The following is a 17,173-nucleotide window of genomic DNA, read 5'->3' as shown; positions in this document are numbered from 1 at the left end:
ATAGCTTCGTCCAGTACAAACATGTAATGATTCATAGTTTAAAAACTCTACAATGAGGTAGTTTAAAGGATGATAAACTTTGTTGCGGTATTCATACAAGTCGACAATGTAATCGAACAGGTGTTGAAAAATAGAGTTTTATTAAAATTATTATTAATATCTCAGTCATGCAATTTATATACATTCTATAAACAAGTCAAGAATAGTAATCAGAAAAATGAAAAACATTGGGAAATTAAGTTTGGATTTGTGGAACAATCAACATACCTGAACCGTCCGATCGTAATGCTTTTGTTGGTTGAACTGCTGCAAACTCATTTTCTGAAAGAGAGAAAAACAACATTAGGATTTTGATGGAAGCTCTATTGTAATTTCGAAAATAAATACAAAATAACAAATTGAGTGTGAACCTAGGCAGAGCCGGAGGTCTATAAAACCACTAGTCAAAATAACAATGGCCAAACATTTAAGAAAATTATTTTACCTCCTGCGTACTGCGAAAATTCATTTTTCGCGAGTGACCCGCAAAAGAAAAATTCACTTTCGCCGCACTTAAGAGGTAAAATAAACTAATAAACTCTCCTTCGGCTCGGCATATAAACTCCACACTCTTCAAAACAACGATTTTCCGCACAAGTATGTAATCTACTATTACTCGCACGGAAAGTAAAAATTACCGCAAATTGTATGAGGTAAAAAATCATTTCTTTTTGGAGTGTTGCGAGAGAAAGAATTTTCTTTTCTTCTACGCAAATCAAATTACTTATTTCAGTATCTTCGCATAAGATGAAAATATATTTTAATATCATGATGTATTAAATTGACTTGTGCAAAGTGTATGCAAATAAAAACTATCGTATATCACTAGCTGCGTGCAGAACCATTTATTGTTTGCTTTTATCAGTTTTTATTTACTTTGGTAAAATGTCAACTGATTCGATAGTTTCTAAATTCAGCAAGATATTGAAATGCTATGTACACTCTACTGTACACACAAGACATAGTTTAATGTGGTAAGACTATTTGCCAACCTTTCGAAAATTTATTACAAAAAGTACAGTTAGAGACTAGGTTTTTTTCACAAAGAAGATAGTTTTTCTGTTGAATGCGATAAATTCGATAAGTAAATTTAGTGCGTTACAGTGTCGCTTTTGATGTTTTAATGTTTTAAATTTGTGGTAAAAAGAACTAACCCACAATTTCCAATGAGCTACACTTGTTGTTTTATTTATTTGGTTTACAACAATGTCACGATCTGTGTACTGGTCCGTATTTGATTGTTTAATAGTTATCTAATTTATGCGAAACGTACCAAAATAACACCCAATGAATTAATTCAATCCGATTGTAATTAAGACAGACTATTATCGTTACTTTTTCCATTTAAAATAATTAACATTGGCATTGTTAACCTACAACGAGAGCACACACTCTTTAATATTTCATGACCGAATTTCGATACTTTTTTTTTACAACACGCCATGTGAAAAAAACCAGAGTTAATCAAAGTAAAATAAATTTCTTTTGTTATTTTTATTGGTGCTCGCATGGTACATGGCATATTATGCAGAGTAATAGTACACTTCTGATTTTTATCAATGAAAAAAAAAACAAATTCGAATGAAGTGTGAAGTGTACGGAAGTTAAACTAATGACAAACTTTTCTATCTTTTTACAGTGTAAGTAGTTTAAAGAACTATCATAAATAAGAGAAAATGTAGGGAGATAATGAACGCTTCAATGGTAAGACAAGTTATCCAATCTTCATAGATTTCGTTCCCTACGATTTATAACTAAAAAATTTACCATTGAAACACACACACTGAATTCGAACTTTTTTTTTGAAAATTGATAAAGTGCCAAATAATTCATATCAAGATATTTAAACGAAGATTTCCATATAATTAAACGATTGAATAGCGCTAAGGATTTCTCAACGATTATTATTTTCGTGATTTCATCTGTAGCACATTTTATGACTGTATAGATATACCACTTAACAGCTTCTTGTATGCATCTTATACACATCAATGTATGTTTGTGTATAATATACATTCATTAGCATCGATCATTATAAATGTGAAACAAAAAAAATCAAAAAATAAACGAAAAAATCAACAACATGTTCGATGGTATGAGCACAGTCAGTTGCAGAGATATAAGTGAAAGTTTTTTGGCTGTGAGGTCTAATGTGTGTCTAAATTACATTGGGTTGGTCGTACCTATTTATCATCATGGAACATGTTAAACAATTTGATAAACTCTCTTCCAAAGAATGTAAATAAACAGCCGAGTTAAGGTGAATTCATACAGGAACTACACAATGTGTAGTTGTGCTGTACTTGACCGAAAATTCCAAGCGAATCCACCGAGGGAATCCGATCAAACGGCGCAGGTATCACCGGTAACAACGGAATCGGTACCGACCACAGTGAATCAAATGGACACGATCGTCATCGCGTCGCCAGTGAATCCGGAATAATCATTTCAAGTGCCATCATCGACAATGCATGTTTTGTGCTACCCGAAACAGTTTTTTATTACCGGAACGTTACGCCGTTGTTGTTAGACGATTCAGACAGTTTATCTGGAGATATAATTGACGTAAGCATTCAATCGAATGCTGACATTCATGACAATGCGAATGCTGCTGCAGTTGTGTACATCGATTCATCGATCAATGACAAGAGTCACGAGTACGTGACTACCGATTGTGACGAACCATCTAGCCGTGGTGAATTATCGACCATTGACAACGCTGGTCCAGCCGAATTGATAACTCGAATTACAACGAAAACAGTGAAGATTCGCTATCAGAACGTGAGAGGACTTCGTGGCAAGACAAAACGATTCAAGCTATCATCAACATCATGCGATTCCGACGTAATTGCCGTAACCGAATCTGGCATTCACCCTGGTATTTACGATGGTGAGTTGTTCAATTGTACTGATTTTAGTGTTTACAGGTGTGATAGGTCAGTGTTAAATAGCAACCACGAGCGTTTTGGTGGAGTTTTGGTGGCAGTGAAGTCACATATTCCTAGCGAAAGAGTAAATGTTCCGAATATTGACAACGTAGAGCTTGTGCTAGTCAAAATGTGTTTTCCCAAGTTGTCGGTCTACGTTTGTTGCTTGTACATTCCGTCGGGATCGGAGGTTTCTGTTTATCATGAGTACGAAGTTGCGTTGCGCAAGATTATCGAGTTTATAGACATGAGCATTGAAGACAAGTTGTACGTGTTGGGCGATTTTAACATGAAGAAAGTTTCCTGGATCCGCGAGGCGGATGATGACGGAGGCTTTACGATTGGTAGCCTGTTGAATCCATCTTCTAATGCGTTTCTGCCGTGTGATGTTGGCTCTGGTACGATTGCCGATTTGTTGTATTGTTTGTTGGGTGCCAATTTGAGCCAGGTCAACGGAATTAGGAATTTCCAGGGACGATCGTTGGACCTCGTCTTTGCCAGCGATCCTGACACGTCGGTCCAATTGTCGGATTTTCCGTTCGTTAATGTGGATGTCTATCACCCGCCTTTAGACATTGAATTCTCGGTGGATTTTGATGATGTCGCTATCAATGAGTCTGAAGAATGTGAGCATAACTTTAGGAGAGCAGATTTCGTTGGTCTAAATGCGTACCTGGAGTCAATAAACTGGAATGCAGAGTTTCATGCTTTAACGGACGTTGATTCTATGGTGGATCGCTTCTACGAGTTGCTGTCGGCTGGATTTGAGCGTTATGTTCCCATCAGGAAGAAACTTTCTAATGCCCACCCACCTTGGTACAGTAAAAACCTGTTGAATCTGAAGAATAGACGAAATAGAGCTCACAAGAAGTTTAAGGATAAGGGTGACACGGCGAGTTACGTGAAGTTTTGTGCTCTGCGTAACAAATTCGACGTTTCTCAGTCCAGAGCGTATCGGACTTACTTGGACAAAACACAAGAAAATTTGGTCACGAATCCGACGAGTTTTTGGAAATACGTCAACTCAATGAAGAAGACGACTGGTTATCCCAGTTTCATGCGTCGAGGCAACAGGCGAACAACGACTGCTGAAGGCAAATGTGATTTATTCGCAGAGTTTTTCCGTGACGTTTTCGTTAATGAACGAACGCCTGTCAACCAAACGTTCGGTTTGGGAAAATGTGTCGACATTGGATCACTGTCCGTGAGCGAAGAGCAGCTTCTCGCTGCGCTGGAAGGAATTGACACGTCGAAAGGAGATGGTCCAGACAACGTTTCGCCGTTGCTCCTTAAAAATTGTTCTGCTTCTTTGTGTTCTCCTTTGCTCTGGATTTTCAATCTGTCTCTCACAAGTAGTTTTCCGAGTCGTTGGAAAGATTCGTATGTCGTTCCCATATTCAAGAGTGGATCTAGATCGGATGTGGAGTGCTACCGTGGTGTAGCGATATTGCCGACGTTTGGTAAGCTCCTCGAGTCTCTAGTGTGCGACCTGCTGTCGGACAAGTTTAGAAGTGTTATATCGGTTAAGCAGCACGGGTTTATGAAAGGACGTTCTACCTCTACGAACTTAGTTGATTTTGTGAGTGAAGTGATACAGTCGGTAGAACGTGGTCGCCAAGTCGATGTGGTGTATACTGACATGCGTAAAGCTTTCGACAGGGTACATCACGGTTCATTGTTGCGTAAGCTAGGAGAGCTCGGCGTGCATTCGATGATGTTAGGCTGGTTGCAAACGTATCTTGAAGGCCGTACCCAGCATGTCAGGGTAATGGGGTGCAGGTCTCAGTCATTTCCAGTCACGTCTGGCGTTCCCCAAGGCAGCCATCTCGGCCCGCTGCTGTTTCTAATCTTTTTCAATGATGTTGTGAAAGTGATGAGGCACTCCAAGTGTGCGCTGTATGCTGATGATTTGAAGGTGTACCGCGAGGTGAAGTCGTTTGGAGATGCATTAAAGTTACAGCACGATCTTGCCGCAGTCAGTCAGTGGTGTGCGGACAATTTTCTTTGCTTGAATGTGGGGAAATGTGCGACGATATCCTTTTTCCGGATTCGGAATCCGGTTCGTTTTGGCTATGTCGTCGATGGAACGGTTCTGAAGAGAGTGACTGAGGTGCGTGATCTCGGAGTCGTGTTCACCGAGAACGTTTCGTTCAATAGACATATGGAGGTTGTTGTGGCGAAAGCATATTCGATGCTCGGTTTCGTGAAGAGAGTGTGTCGCGACTTTAGTAACGTTGAGGCGCTCAAAAGTCTGTACTTTGCATACGTGAGGTCCCATCTTGAGTACGCTTCAGTAGTGTGGTCGCCTTATTACCAGAACCACGTAGATGCCATTGAGTCCATTCAGAAAGATTTTTTAATTTACGCTCTTAGGCGTTCTGTGAGGAGAGGCCCCGACTATCGTCTCCCGTCTTATGTGAGCAGGTGCGAGTCCGTTCGCTTGGAAAGTTTGTCCCGCAGGCGGTTCAATCTGGCGGCCATGTTTGTTTACGACGTTTTGACCGGTCGCGTTGACTGTCCCGCGTTGCAAGGGAAGTTTAGGGTTAACGTGCCGGCTAGAGATCTCAGAGGTACCAGCTATTTGGTGTTAGCCAGACATCGTTCCAACTATGGTCTGTTTGAACCGGTGAACAATTTGTCGAGGATTTTCAATTTGTTTTCGCATCACTGTGCAGTCGCGACCACTCGAGGAGTGTTCCGTACGTTAGTGAGATCGACGAGATTGACCGATGAAGAGATGAAAAAGCACGGTTTTTTGGTGTCAGCTGGTTGATCTGCGTGTTCGTTAATTTTGATGTGCTGTTTCTAGTTGTATAATCGATAACTTGTTTCTCTCTTCTTTCATGTCCGATCAAAACGACACATTGGAACCATTTTTGTATCGTACATCGTATCGCTGTCATGGTTGGTTCATTGGTTCAGCCTGTGACGATTGTTTTTCGCTGCTCGAAATGGCTCACACAACGAAGGGTGAATGGGACTCCGACGGGTCGACTGGGTACTCATCTCACTTTCGGATTCGTTGTCAATGTTTATATTGACGCGCTAGTCAATGTTTAAATGTTATATTAGCCGTGTAATGATGCCATTGTATTGACAAAGCCAGTTAGCAACAGCCGTTGGCTTTTAAGTAAATAAATTATAGAAAAAAAATTGATTTACGTCTCACCACATATGTGCCGTAAAAAATGGATAAAATCATGTTGACAGTACTGTCTTCGGTTTTGGCTTCGAGTTATAGTAACTAATAGTTAAACAAACTTTTTACTTTTTACAACCGTGAATCTTACCTACATTTCAACATTCCTATTTAATAACAGCCTTCTAACCAGAATGGGTTTTTTAGTGCCATATTTACGCACAAAAGAGTATTATTGCGGACACGGTTTCAGTCGATAACCAATTTTTACGAATTTAAATTACACATTTGACGACCAATTCTACAACACGTTTATCCATAAATAATCACCAATTCGGCAAATGACATAAAACGTTAGCTTTAATTTTTGAGAATCCAAGCGGTACCGGTAAGATTACGTAAGAAATTTTACATACAAATTGAAAATTGAACAGAATTCTGAATAGGAAGTGATAGAATTTTGATAGATTAAAATTCAAGTTTTTAGTTTCATAATCAATACTAGTAATACTGTTAGCAAAGTGGAATTTTTTCTGTTTTGGAAGTGTGTGGTGCCACCGAGGCCAATATTTATTTTACATAACTAATAACCAACGGTTAATATTGGATATTGGATGGTACAGGCATCCTCAGATCTTAAACAAATCGTAGTAGAAACATCGAGACACAAGAAAACGTCCGACAGGCTCGGATCAAATGTTACCAATTTATTTAAATTGTTTTTATGTAATATCGCGACCACCAGCCATTTCAAACGAAAAGTGAATAAAAATATTTTCCCATTCCAATTCCTTCAGTCTCTCGAATGTTCAATGGTTCATAGTTCCGTATTGATTTCTATTCCAATTCGAAATTAATCGGAAGTTCTCTTTCACTGCGAATGTAATTGTAATCCGAGTTGAAACCACTTATTTAGAAATGATTTTAGGAAAATACAATATTTTAACCGAGCACGGCTAAGTCTTCATCTGTCGAATATGATATGATACATAATCAACACGACCGACGACGATGTAATCATTTCCCGGTATATTGAATTCTCACAGGTGTGTTGAAGAATAGGCTTTTTTCTTTCAATATTTTTTTTTTCAGATTATTAAGTTATTTTTATGCATCTTACACGATTATTTCCATAACACGTTCGGTAGGTCTTGTGCTAATGTTCTTTCAGAAACTAGTCATTTTTGGTTTAACGCTAAAAAGAATTCAAGGCAATTCACCATTATGTAATTCTTTTTTCAATCGATATTTTCTGTCGAGGTCATGCGTCAATTTTGTTGGTGCTAAAAATACCCCGATTGAGTCAGGAATGCACAACACGATAAATTGAACGCTGAAAAAAACCCGCTGATTATTACCTAATAATGCTTGTAGCAAAAACTTGGTTGGTTGTTGCTTGTATTGCTGGTAGATCAACAAATTATAATTAATTCCGAGATTAATTCAATTTAATTTGTTTGCAAATGTAGATTCCACAGAATTTTATTTCCTATGGATGTTTATAATTCCACAAAGAAATCGTTTTAATTCTAAGCTTCACATCGTTCGTAATACCTTTCAGCTGACTGCCTCAAAACCAAACAAATTCTAGCCTATCCATTGTTCGCATTACACATATCGTTCATAAAAAATGAATCATTCACGTAAAATGCATACATGCTAGAGAAAATAAACGGACAGAATCCGGCTTATGGTAAACTGGAAACAATGAAACATGAATATTGTGTAAGTTTGGCGAGAGTCTAAATTTATTTGTAGTCTACTTTTGTCAGTTTAAACAGAAAGTAGAAACTTCTACCGAACGTATTTATAGATTCGAAAAGTATTATTGCACTTGAAATTATTATTTCATTTTGATACATATTCAAGTATTTGCTGTAATTAATTCGAACGAAATCTAATTTGAAGGCTTTAGTCTCGGTCTTGAGTATCTTCGAATATTAAATTCTAATTTATTGGAAATGTATTGCAATTTTCGTTCTCCATTTCATACAGCCACTTGTAAATAAGAGTTAACAAGCTAATTGCGTTTGCGGTTCAGTCAAGTCATTGCTTATATAACGTAATTTTAGCGCTTCATCGGTTCTGGAAAAACAAAATATTCTGGCCGCATGTAACCTGATACAAAGAATTTTATTTACGAATTAGAAAATGGGAATTAACATTTTTATATCAATAAAAAGTCTGTGTAAAATTACTCCAAATAAATGAAAAATAAAAAGACATGCAATCAAGAAACGAACCTTGTAAATTCAAATAGTTTATCGAATCGAAATGCAGATTAATGACCTTGTTTGTCATTTTTATGTGAATTTATTCGAAGACCTCTAAATTTGAGGACTGCACTGTGCGAATCATTTGCGATCAATATCAGCCTATAAATATAATATGAGCCACTGAAAATAAGCGCACACATACACATACGCCTAGAATAGTCAGTTGATTCATTCTATATCTGTACAGTATTTCCACGTCGAGAATTTAATTGAAATCTTCGTTTTACGATAGGTGCACACAAAAGAAAATTAAAAATTGATCAAGGTTCAGTGCTTCGACTGACCGTGTACATACATTGGTTTGGTATTAGATGGTTTTTGCTATGACCGGTGTCGTTCACATTCACATAAAAGTTAGACCGATATATTTACAGTTTCGTATTGTGACTGTTAGACCATTGGACGCAGTAGATACAATTTTTAACATTAAGTAAAGAAAAAAGTCTAAAACAATATAAATATCATGAGTTACAGCAAGGCAGAGTAAAATAGACCAGGCAGGAGCGGTTCATCTCGAAACTTCAAATAAGAGACCTAATACACTGTATGAAAATGAACTCAAATGGACACTGATACATATAAATTGAATAATTTTATTCGCCAAGAAAAGGCTACTAGACTATTCAGGTCCCAAGTCAAATCAAGCGTTCTTGCCTGGTTTACTTTACTCTGCCGTGGGACATGGAACACATAATTAAGCAACGTCCTCTGATTTTTCGTTAGGAAAATATTTGTTCAAAATAATGAAGTACAAGATTCTGGATGCTACTAGTAATCAAAATCCAAGTAAAAATAAATATTTTCAATTACTAAGTTTAGACTAATTTTCTTTTAACTTTGCTGCAGCCAGAGTCATTAACTCCTACTTAACCATGAAGAAACTTCTACACAACAAGGTATTACAAAATACTATGCAATGTGTGGGCCAGGCTGTTCATTTTAGTCGACCCGCAATGAAACTGATTGATATTTCCAGACTAAACACAGGTATGACAATGATACGATTTGTAATAAATTCAAATGAAAATTTATGTTTGATGAGATGAATGATTTCCGATTTATACTTCCATAAATAATCAAAAAGAAAAATATTTTTCTTTCAAATTATGACGCTCTGCTTGTTCTATGCACTTAAGTATTTTATTATCAGCTGTACGTATCAAACACCTGAGATTTATTATTTCAGGTTACAGATTTCTTGCAAATTGCCAATTGTTTGTGTAGATTTTTTTGCTTCATTATTATTCTAATTTTCTTTCTCTTATTTGATTCTGATTTCATACCATGTTGCACGGTGTGTTTTTATATTGTTATGTTTTGCGTACTTCATAAATAAATCACTTTTAGTTCTCCATTTTTTCAATGGTAAAACGGGTAGAGTTCATTCAACTAAATTGTTTTAAAGCGGACAGGTGATAAGATAAGGCTTGTAGTCGTCTTTTTGTTCTTCGTTACACTTTCAAAATTCAGTTGTTTTTTTTTGTAAAAAAACTGAAAAACTATTTGCCCCACCCATACAAATGAAAGACAATCCCTAATGCATTCCGGACAAGGTCAATGACAAAGCAGTATTATTTAATTATTTTACTTGTTTACTGGTCGGTTTTTTCGATTTGTGAGACCTTGCAAATATGTAGAGTAGAATGCATTCAACGGCAAAACAGTTTCAACAAATTCGATCATTACCGCCATATGTCTAGTCTATCAACATGAACGTATATATTATCCTTTCAGCGAAATTCGAAGATCACATGGGAAAGAGTCTTTCTACAGATTAATTATAGCAAAAAAAGATGGAATACTTAACAATTAACACAATATAGAGGTGCAAATTTTGGAGAAAGGTGCGAGTAATTAGAAAGATTAAATCCAAATCAATTCTCTTTTTTGTCGAATCAACAAACGAAATTTCGTTTCAACAACCAAATCCATTCAAGAAATCTTCAAAATACATTTTATTTATACCAAGTACGAGTATAGAAACGTATTTAATTGTAATTACAATCCAATCACAAAAAAATAAACTTCTCCATTGAACGCTTAGTGTACCAATGCATGGATATTAAGTATAGTTTTAACATTTGTGCCTCAGCTTCGTTAACCAAATATTTTCATAAAATTAAAGTTTTATTTAAAGACACCGAAATTGAACGATTTCATCAACAACAACTTTTCATCAAAGCTGTTCGGGTACCGTTTCGACGTTATTGTTGTTTAATCAATATGCGCAATGGTTTTCTTATTTATATTTACGTTACATATCTCTCACGGTGATTTAAATGAATTTAGTTCCAAGAGACAGGTTTTTTTTTGATCAAGTGAACATTTTGCACTGCTTAGAATAATTATATCAATCTGTGGATATGTGAAACTAGGTACGCTTGAGGCCATTGAATGGCCTACAACGATTTATGCTATGCGTTAAAGTACAGCAAGTGCTATTTATTGTAGGCGATACAGAAGTGAATTAATAAAATTTGATAAGAAGTGTAATAAAACGAAATATATAAAAGAGACTCGTCTTAGATGCTTCTCGGTCTCTCGGTCAATAGAACTTGCACATGTTGCTAACAACTATATTTGATTAATAAATATTATGCACGTATGACAAGGCGGTCGAGGCTTGCCGAGACGGCTTGTCATACGTGCATATTCTTTTTTATCGCATAAGCGAAAACGAGACAACAAGATATGCGAATGACACTTTGACAATTTACAGAAGTATAATGTTTGTTTACATATCCTAGGTGAATAATTTTTTCGGGGAATCACACCGCGTATGCGATAAAAACAATTATCAGATCGATTGATATCACAGCCAGATGAAGGGGTACTTAATAAGTAATTATGCCAGTGAAATTACAATTACTTTATATTCAACAAAAGTATTAGGAATTTCGAAGGAAGTAACGTGATATATGAGTCAGTCGTGTTCAATCATTATTTCATTGGATTATTTAACCTTTCACATATATAATATATACAGCAGGAACAGTGGTATCGGGTCTATTACTTCATTTGTTCTTACAATTTTTAACTGTGCGAAATAATCTATTACTTCGTTTTTTAACATGATTTTTTCTTATTTTTTCTATATTGCCACATTCAGTCAGACATTGCCGTATTTTTGTCGTCATGTTAAAGACTTTCTTCACACTTGAATATTTCATGTGAGTTCGGCAAGTTCTTATAAAGAATATTTAAAAAAATTAATTAAATTCGCACATTCCAACCTGAGCCCAACCCAAATTATTTTACTGATACAAAAAATATGGAACTTTCTGTGTGTTTGAACTCGTTTTCTTTCGTTTATCTCTTAAGTTTAGTCAATAATGACGTCGATATTGGTTACTGCTTAAAGCAATGTATAGTTTCAGGCAATATTTTAAATGTATGAACGTACATGTAACAACAGTCAATATGTACCTACATAACATGACCAAACGGGTATTTATGAGTGTAACATTATTTTTGCGGTATATACTTTTCAAGTATTACTTTTATATCTATATGCACGATTATAAGTGTACGTAAAATGCGGAGATAAATGTTTAAATAAATACATAATCGCATTAAACCATCGTTCAAAAACTTTCATTAATAATTACGTTTCGATGGTTTTGTTCGATGATCGAAAAAATTTTATTGGACAATGGCCAATCACGGATACATCTTTAAATGTTGCTTGTGTACTATACATTTCGGTTGGCAGGTGATTTTCACATACATATTGTTGTGTCGTCGTTTAGTGCAGCAGAGTTGAGTTTTTTTTTTTGTTTTTAACTCAATACTTATGAATGCACATACCAATTATACTTTATCTGAACAACAGGCTTTTGGTTAGCTTTTCATTTTTGTTTTTTTTTTATGATGAATTATTTGTATAATCAAAATGTTTGACTGGAAACACACGTATACCTTTCTCATATTTCTCATATTATGGCAAGTGGAAATATCCGCTCAATCGGCTCTCACCATGCAAAGACGAAAGTATAAGTAAGGTGAAAGGTTAATTACACTGCGGTTTTTGTTCTAACTCTAATGAAAACAGCGTCTACATGTAAATTTGCTGAAAGTGTTATAGACAGTCGTAGCTGAAACGATACTCGATACTCATTATTGAAAATATTTTCTTCGACTTTAAGAGTGAATGGTTTACGCAATCTGGCTGTATCCAATACGACACGATACCTGGTAACTGGTAATCGTCAGTTAATAAGAACGATTACACACAGTTGGTATATACGTACATAACTGGGTTTAAATGTTGCATATCTGGTAATGGTGACCTTGATTCAGTCCCCGACCGCTAATTTAAAATGCTTATAATATGAGGAAAGAAGAAAATTCATCAACTTACAGAGTTCACATATCGACTTGCTTACAATTTTAATTTTCAAAATATTTGCATTTTTTTCAGTAATGTTCTTCCATCAGATTCTGATCAAATACTTCTTATTATGTTAGAATACATTAGATTAACGAGCACAAATATTGCAGCGTTGTGTTCCGCCCTAACGAAATTTGAATTACAAAATACACAGATGATTATCTGAAGTTTCTACTTGGAAGTTAATTTGGAATTTTAAAACTTTTTTCCCAACCATTATGCATTTGTGAAAAATTGAAAATTCATTGGTTTCAGAAAATTACCATTTTGACGATTTTTTTTGTTTGACATTCATACGCAAATGGCAATTATTTCAGATCAAAACAACGAATTGTTCAGTATTTGCTTTGCGATGTAGGGTATCACGTTCAAGGCTGGTGTTAGCTTGTACTAACTGGTAAATGGTACAGTTAACTAATCAGTATTACATAAGAATTTAATTTAATTTATGGAGTACTTGGAGAAGAAAGAAATTTTTTTGAATACAATTTAAAGAATGAAGAGTGTTGCTGATTAATAGCACTAACTAGCGAGATTAGTTGGCTAAAGGCAATTTCAATGAAAATCGAAATCAGTTGACACCTTGACGTTCAAGGAAACTTCCATCCATTTACACATAAAAATTCGTGTAGGTAAATTGTTACATTTCAAGAAGTGAGTCACTATTGCAGCACGCTGACTGTAAAGAGTGATTCATCTCACAACCTTTGCATTGTATCAAAACCACATATCAAAATGAATGCAAGAAACGACCAGCTGTTTTCTGGTATAAAATTAGCTATTCATTTTACTTCAGTGTAACAACTCCATCCCATTATTCTTTACCATAATGTTTAATAAACAGTTGTGTGTATTGTGAATATATTCACCACATTTTTTTTGGGACAATGAATAGTAATAACAAATATCATTTAACATACAAAGAACAAAATTTCGTCAAAGAAATTACAATAAAATAAATGAAGTAATATATATCGCTATCGCGTATCGCATAGACGAGATTTTATTATTTATCTGCCTAATTTATACCCAAACCGAGACACATAAAACATAATAATTGTGAGCGCCTCTTTTGTTACTTTGTGGGGATTTGCTAATCTCTATGCGATTCTGATTATAATTATAATAAAATGGTATATGTGACAGAATTTGTTATGAATTTTTTTTTTATACTTTTCCTTTCATTATTTTATATAAAAAGTTTTGCGATTACGGTAACACAGTCTGAGCAGGTAGTTTGTATGTGAGAATCAACCGGAGTCATTGCAAAATATGTTTATGAAATTTTGGTATAACCAATTCAAACAGCTCTGCGATTAAACGGTTGGATTTATTATCAATAAATTTTCGTTCAAATCGACATATTGTCATTCATCGGAATTAACAAGATCATTACACCGAGTGCATAAATTACGCGTTGCATACAAACAGCTTAAATAAATAAATAAAAGAAGAATTAATTGAAAAATACTTTGAAGCAAATTTTGTATGAAATATCACGTAATGATTGTGCAGAATACAATTGCAACTAACAGAAAAAAAATTTATTCATTTCAAACATTAAAAGTTCATTCATCACATCTTGATCATGAGCAAGTAACCATTTGCGGTACAACATACAACATATTGGCGTTCACAAAACGCATTACATAAATTATTTATTCAAATCGCATCGTCAAAGAACACAATATAATTTTCATGAGTTGTGCTTCCACTGATAAACATACCTCGTTTGATTTTGTTGTTGTTGCTGGAATGCATAATGAATTGGAAATAAATATTATTATGTTTAACCTATCATAATTTATAGAATGTTGAGCTAGGTTGGAATTGGTTTTGGATTGATATGATATGAATCGGAAAATTCTTTGAATCGTACATGGCTCTGGAAAAGCGAATGAACTGAATGGAATCTTAGGAAAAGGTTTTGCCTTGCTTTCAGCGATGTATTAAAAGGTCATTAACTTCAGTTCGCGGGAGAAATTGTCGAAATTTACTTAAATTTACCGAAAAAGAAGTTTTGGTAGATTCGATAAATATTTGATAAATTTCGGTAGACTTGGTCAATTTTCGGTAAATTTAGGAAATTTTCTGTAAATTTAAGTAATTTTAGAAAATAAAATTCTCAATAGTAGAACTTGTATCAATTGTGGTTCCATGAAAATTTTCTATTTTCACTTTTTATAAGTAAACAGCATCCCATGTTTACTTCCTTGTTTATGAAGTCGACACAAACGCTTCAAGAAGTCCTAATGAAGTAAATTATTAATTATATTGATCGATAAATTTTGATAGGGTATAAACAACAAGTCATCAAATTCATCATAAAATTGTAGAGATAGCTTAGGCTAATCAAACCTAAGTAGAATTAAATCATTAAATACTTTCGACCATTACTTTTTAACGACTCAATTTAATGTCGAAATGCAATAAATATGCTGGACATTAACAACAGTAAATAAAACATTGTACAAAATTCAATTTAACTAAATAATTGGACATTTTAAAATTACTAAACATTATCCCGTAGTGTCGATCATTTATCAACAAATTAATTTGTCATAAAATCGATCGACGCAATGTTAAATACAGCTGCTGTCTAATGAGATATGTGTAAATATTTCTCACACACAATAAATTTATCAAAATGTAGAGATTATAAGTGTTGCCCTTGAAATGCAATTATAATGAAAAACCATCACTAACAGACATGGTAAATCGGAATTTTTCTCGGAAGGCTTAATGCATCAGAAATACACAACAAAAATTACCATTTAAATTTGCGTGAAGGTTTTGTCGCAACATTTTCGCTATACATACAGGTGTAAATCCATTCATGTGTTTATTTTTTCTCAATTTGAAAATCTTTAATTGCATTCGCTGCATAAAAATGGAATTTTATTGTTAATTACAAATTATTTTTATTCTTAATAAGACGCAAATTTTCATTGCATAACCATGCAAAGTGGCACCATATACCTATATTGCGTTGAATGAACGAAATATGGTGAAGGCTCGACTGAAGGTTTCGGCAAGAAAATAACATATCAATTGATCACTTGAAATGAGATGAGAATTTCCGCCTTGCGTGCGTACCACAATTTATCAATTAAGTATTTTCGGAGACTGAACTTATTAATTTAATATGCAAATTACAGCTAGGCCCCATCTTTTGGATGGGTCAGATCCCTTGACTGACTGACTACTTTTCTCAAGAAGATTTTTGTAATGCGAGCAAAAAAAAATCACTCTAAAAGTATATAAAAGTATACCAGGGTATGCGTACCCTACTTTCGATACAAAACACGTATATGAGAAATTCCAGCACTTGATCATATACTGGCTCATACGTATTTTCATTACTTAAGAGGCATCGATGATTTGCTGAAAAGTATACATTTGGGTGATTTTTAAATACTGTCTTTTGGTGATATATTTCCACCAAAATTATCATTTTTCAAGTATGTACGACCGCAATAACGACCACGAATGTGTTAGCTTTCAACATAAAATAGATTTGGTTGTAGCAGTTTGACCAACCCTGTGAAAACTGGCAGTTTATGAAAATTTCGGTACACTGGTCACTTTTTTCAGAACTGGTCAAGTGACTACAACCAAATCTACTTTCTGTTGAAAGCTAATACATTCGTGGTCGTGTGTTTTGAAAAAAGGATTCTGATGAAAAGATACCATCAAAAAGGCAGCACGAGATACAGACCCTGGAAAGAGGCGAATTTCTTGAATAAAAATGAAACTCGTGTGATTACGGCCCTCGCTTCGCTCTGGCCGCAAAGTTCACACTCGTCCAAACTTTAATTTTTTTCTTATCATCGATATAAAGATATTACTACACACACAAAATTTTGGAATGAATCCTAGAATATTACTCCAGTATATTCCATTAACGAGCTTAACCCAAAAATGTCTTTCTTAGTGGGATAATTGTCTTTTGTGGACCATTAAGAATTACTCAACTAATAACACGATAATATCACGGGACGATACAAAAATTCTTTTAGGAATATCTCTGAGATCCCCCGACCGTCATAGCCCAACTTTGAACTTATCATCGGGAATGGAATTCCCCGTTGAATAAAAAAAGTTTTTGAAATCCGTTGAGGATTACGTCAAGCTATCGTGTTATCTAGGAACGAGACAAAAATTCTTTTGGGAATATCTCTAAGATCACCAGCCCGTTACGACCCATCTTCGAACGTAGCCTTCGTAATTTTATTCCCTGTCGATTAAAAAAAAGTTTTTGGAAATCCGTTGAGGATTACGTCAAGTTATCGTGTTATTAAGGAACGAGACAAAAATTCTTTTGGGAATATCTCTAAGATCACCAGCCCGTTACGACCCATCTTCAAACTTAGTCTCAGCAATTTAATTCCCCGTCGATTAA

General features: G+C 34.9%; 1 protein-coding gene across 1 annotated transcript in view; it reads right to left on the bottom strand.

Moving 5' to 3' along the window:
* Positions 1–17,173, bottom strand: part of LOC119080070 — a 76,780-nt gene that overhangs the window by 23,291 nt on the left and 36,316 nt on the right. The window contains exon 3 of the mRNA XM_037188290.1: positions 268–321. Within this exon, the coding sequence (XP_037044185.1) occupies positions 268–321 (54 nt within the window). The remainder of the gene's footprint in view (positions 1–267; positions 322–17,173) is intronic.

Source organism: Bradysia coprophila, chromosome III (genome assembly GCF_014529535.1).
Source record: "Bradysia coprophila strain Holo2 chromosome III, BU_Bcop_v1, whole genome shotgun sequence".
Lineage (NCBI taxonomy): Eukaryota > Metazoa > Arthropoda > Insecta > Diptera > Sciaridae > Bradysia > Bradysia coprophila.
This window is presented reverse-complemented; position numbering and strand designations above follow the sequence as displayed.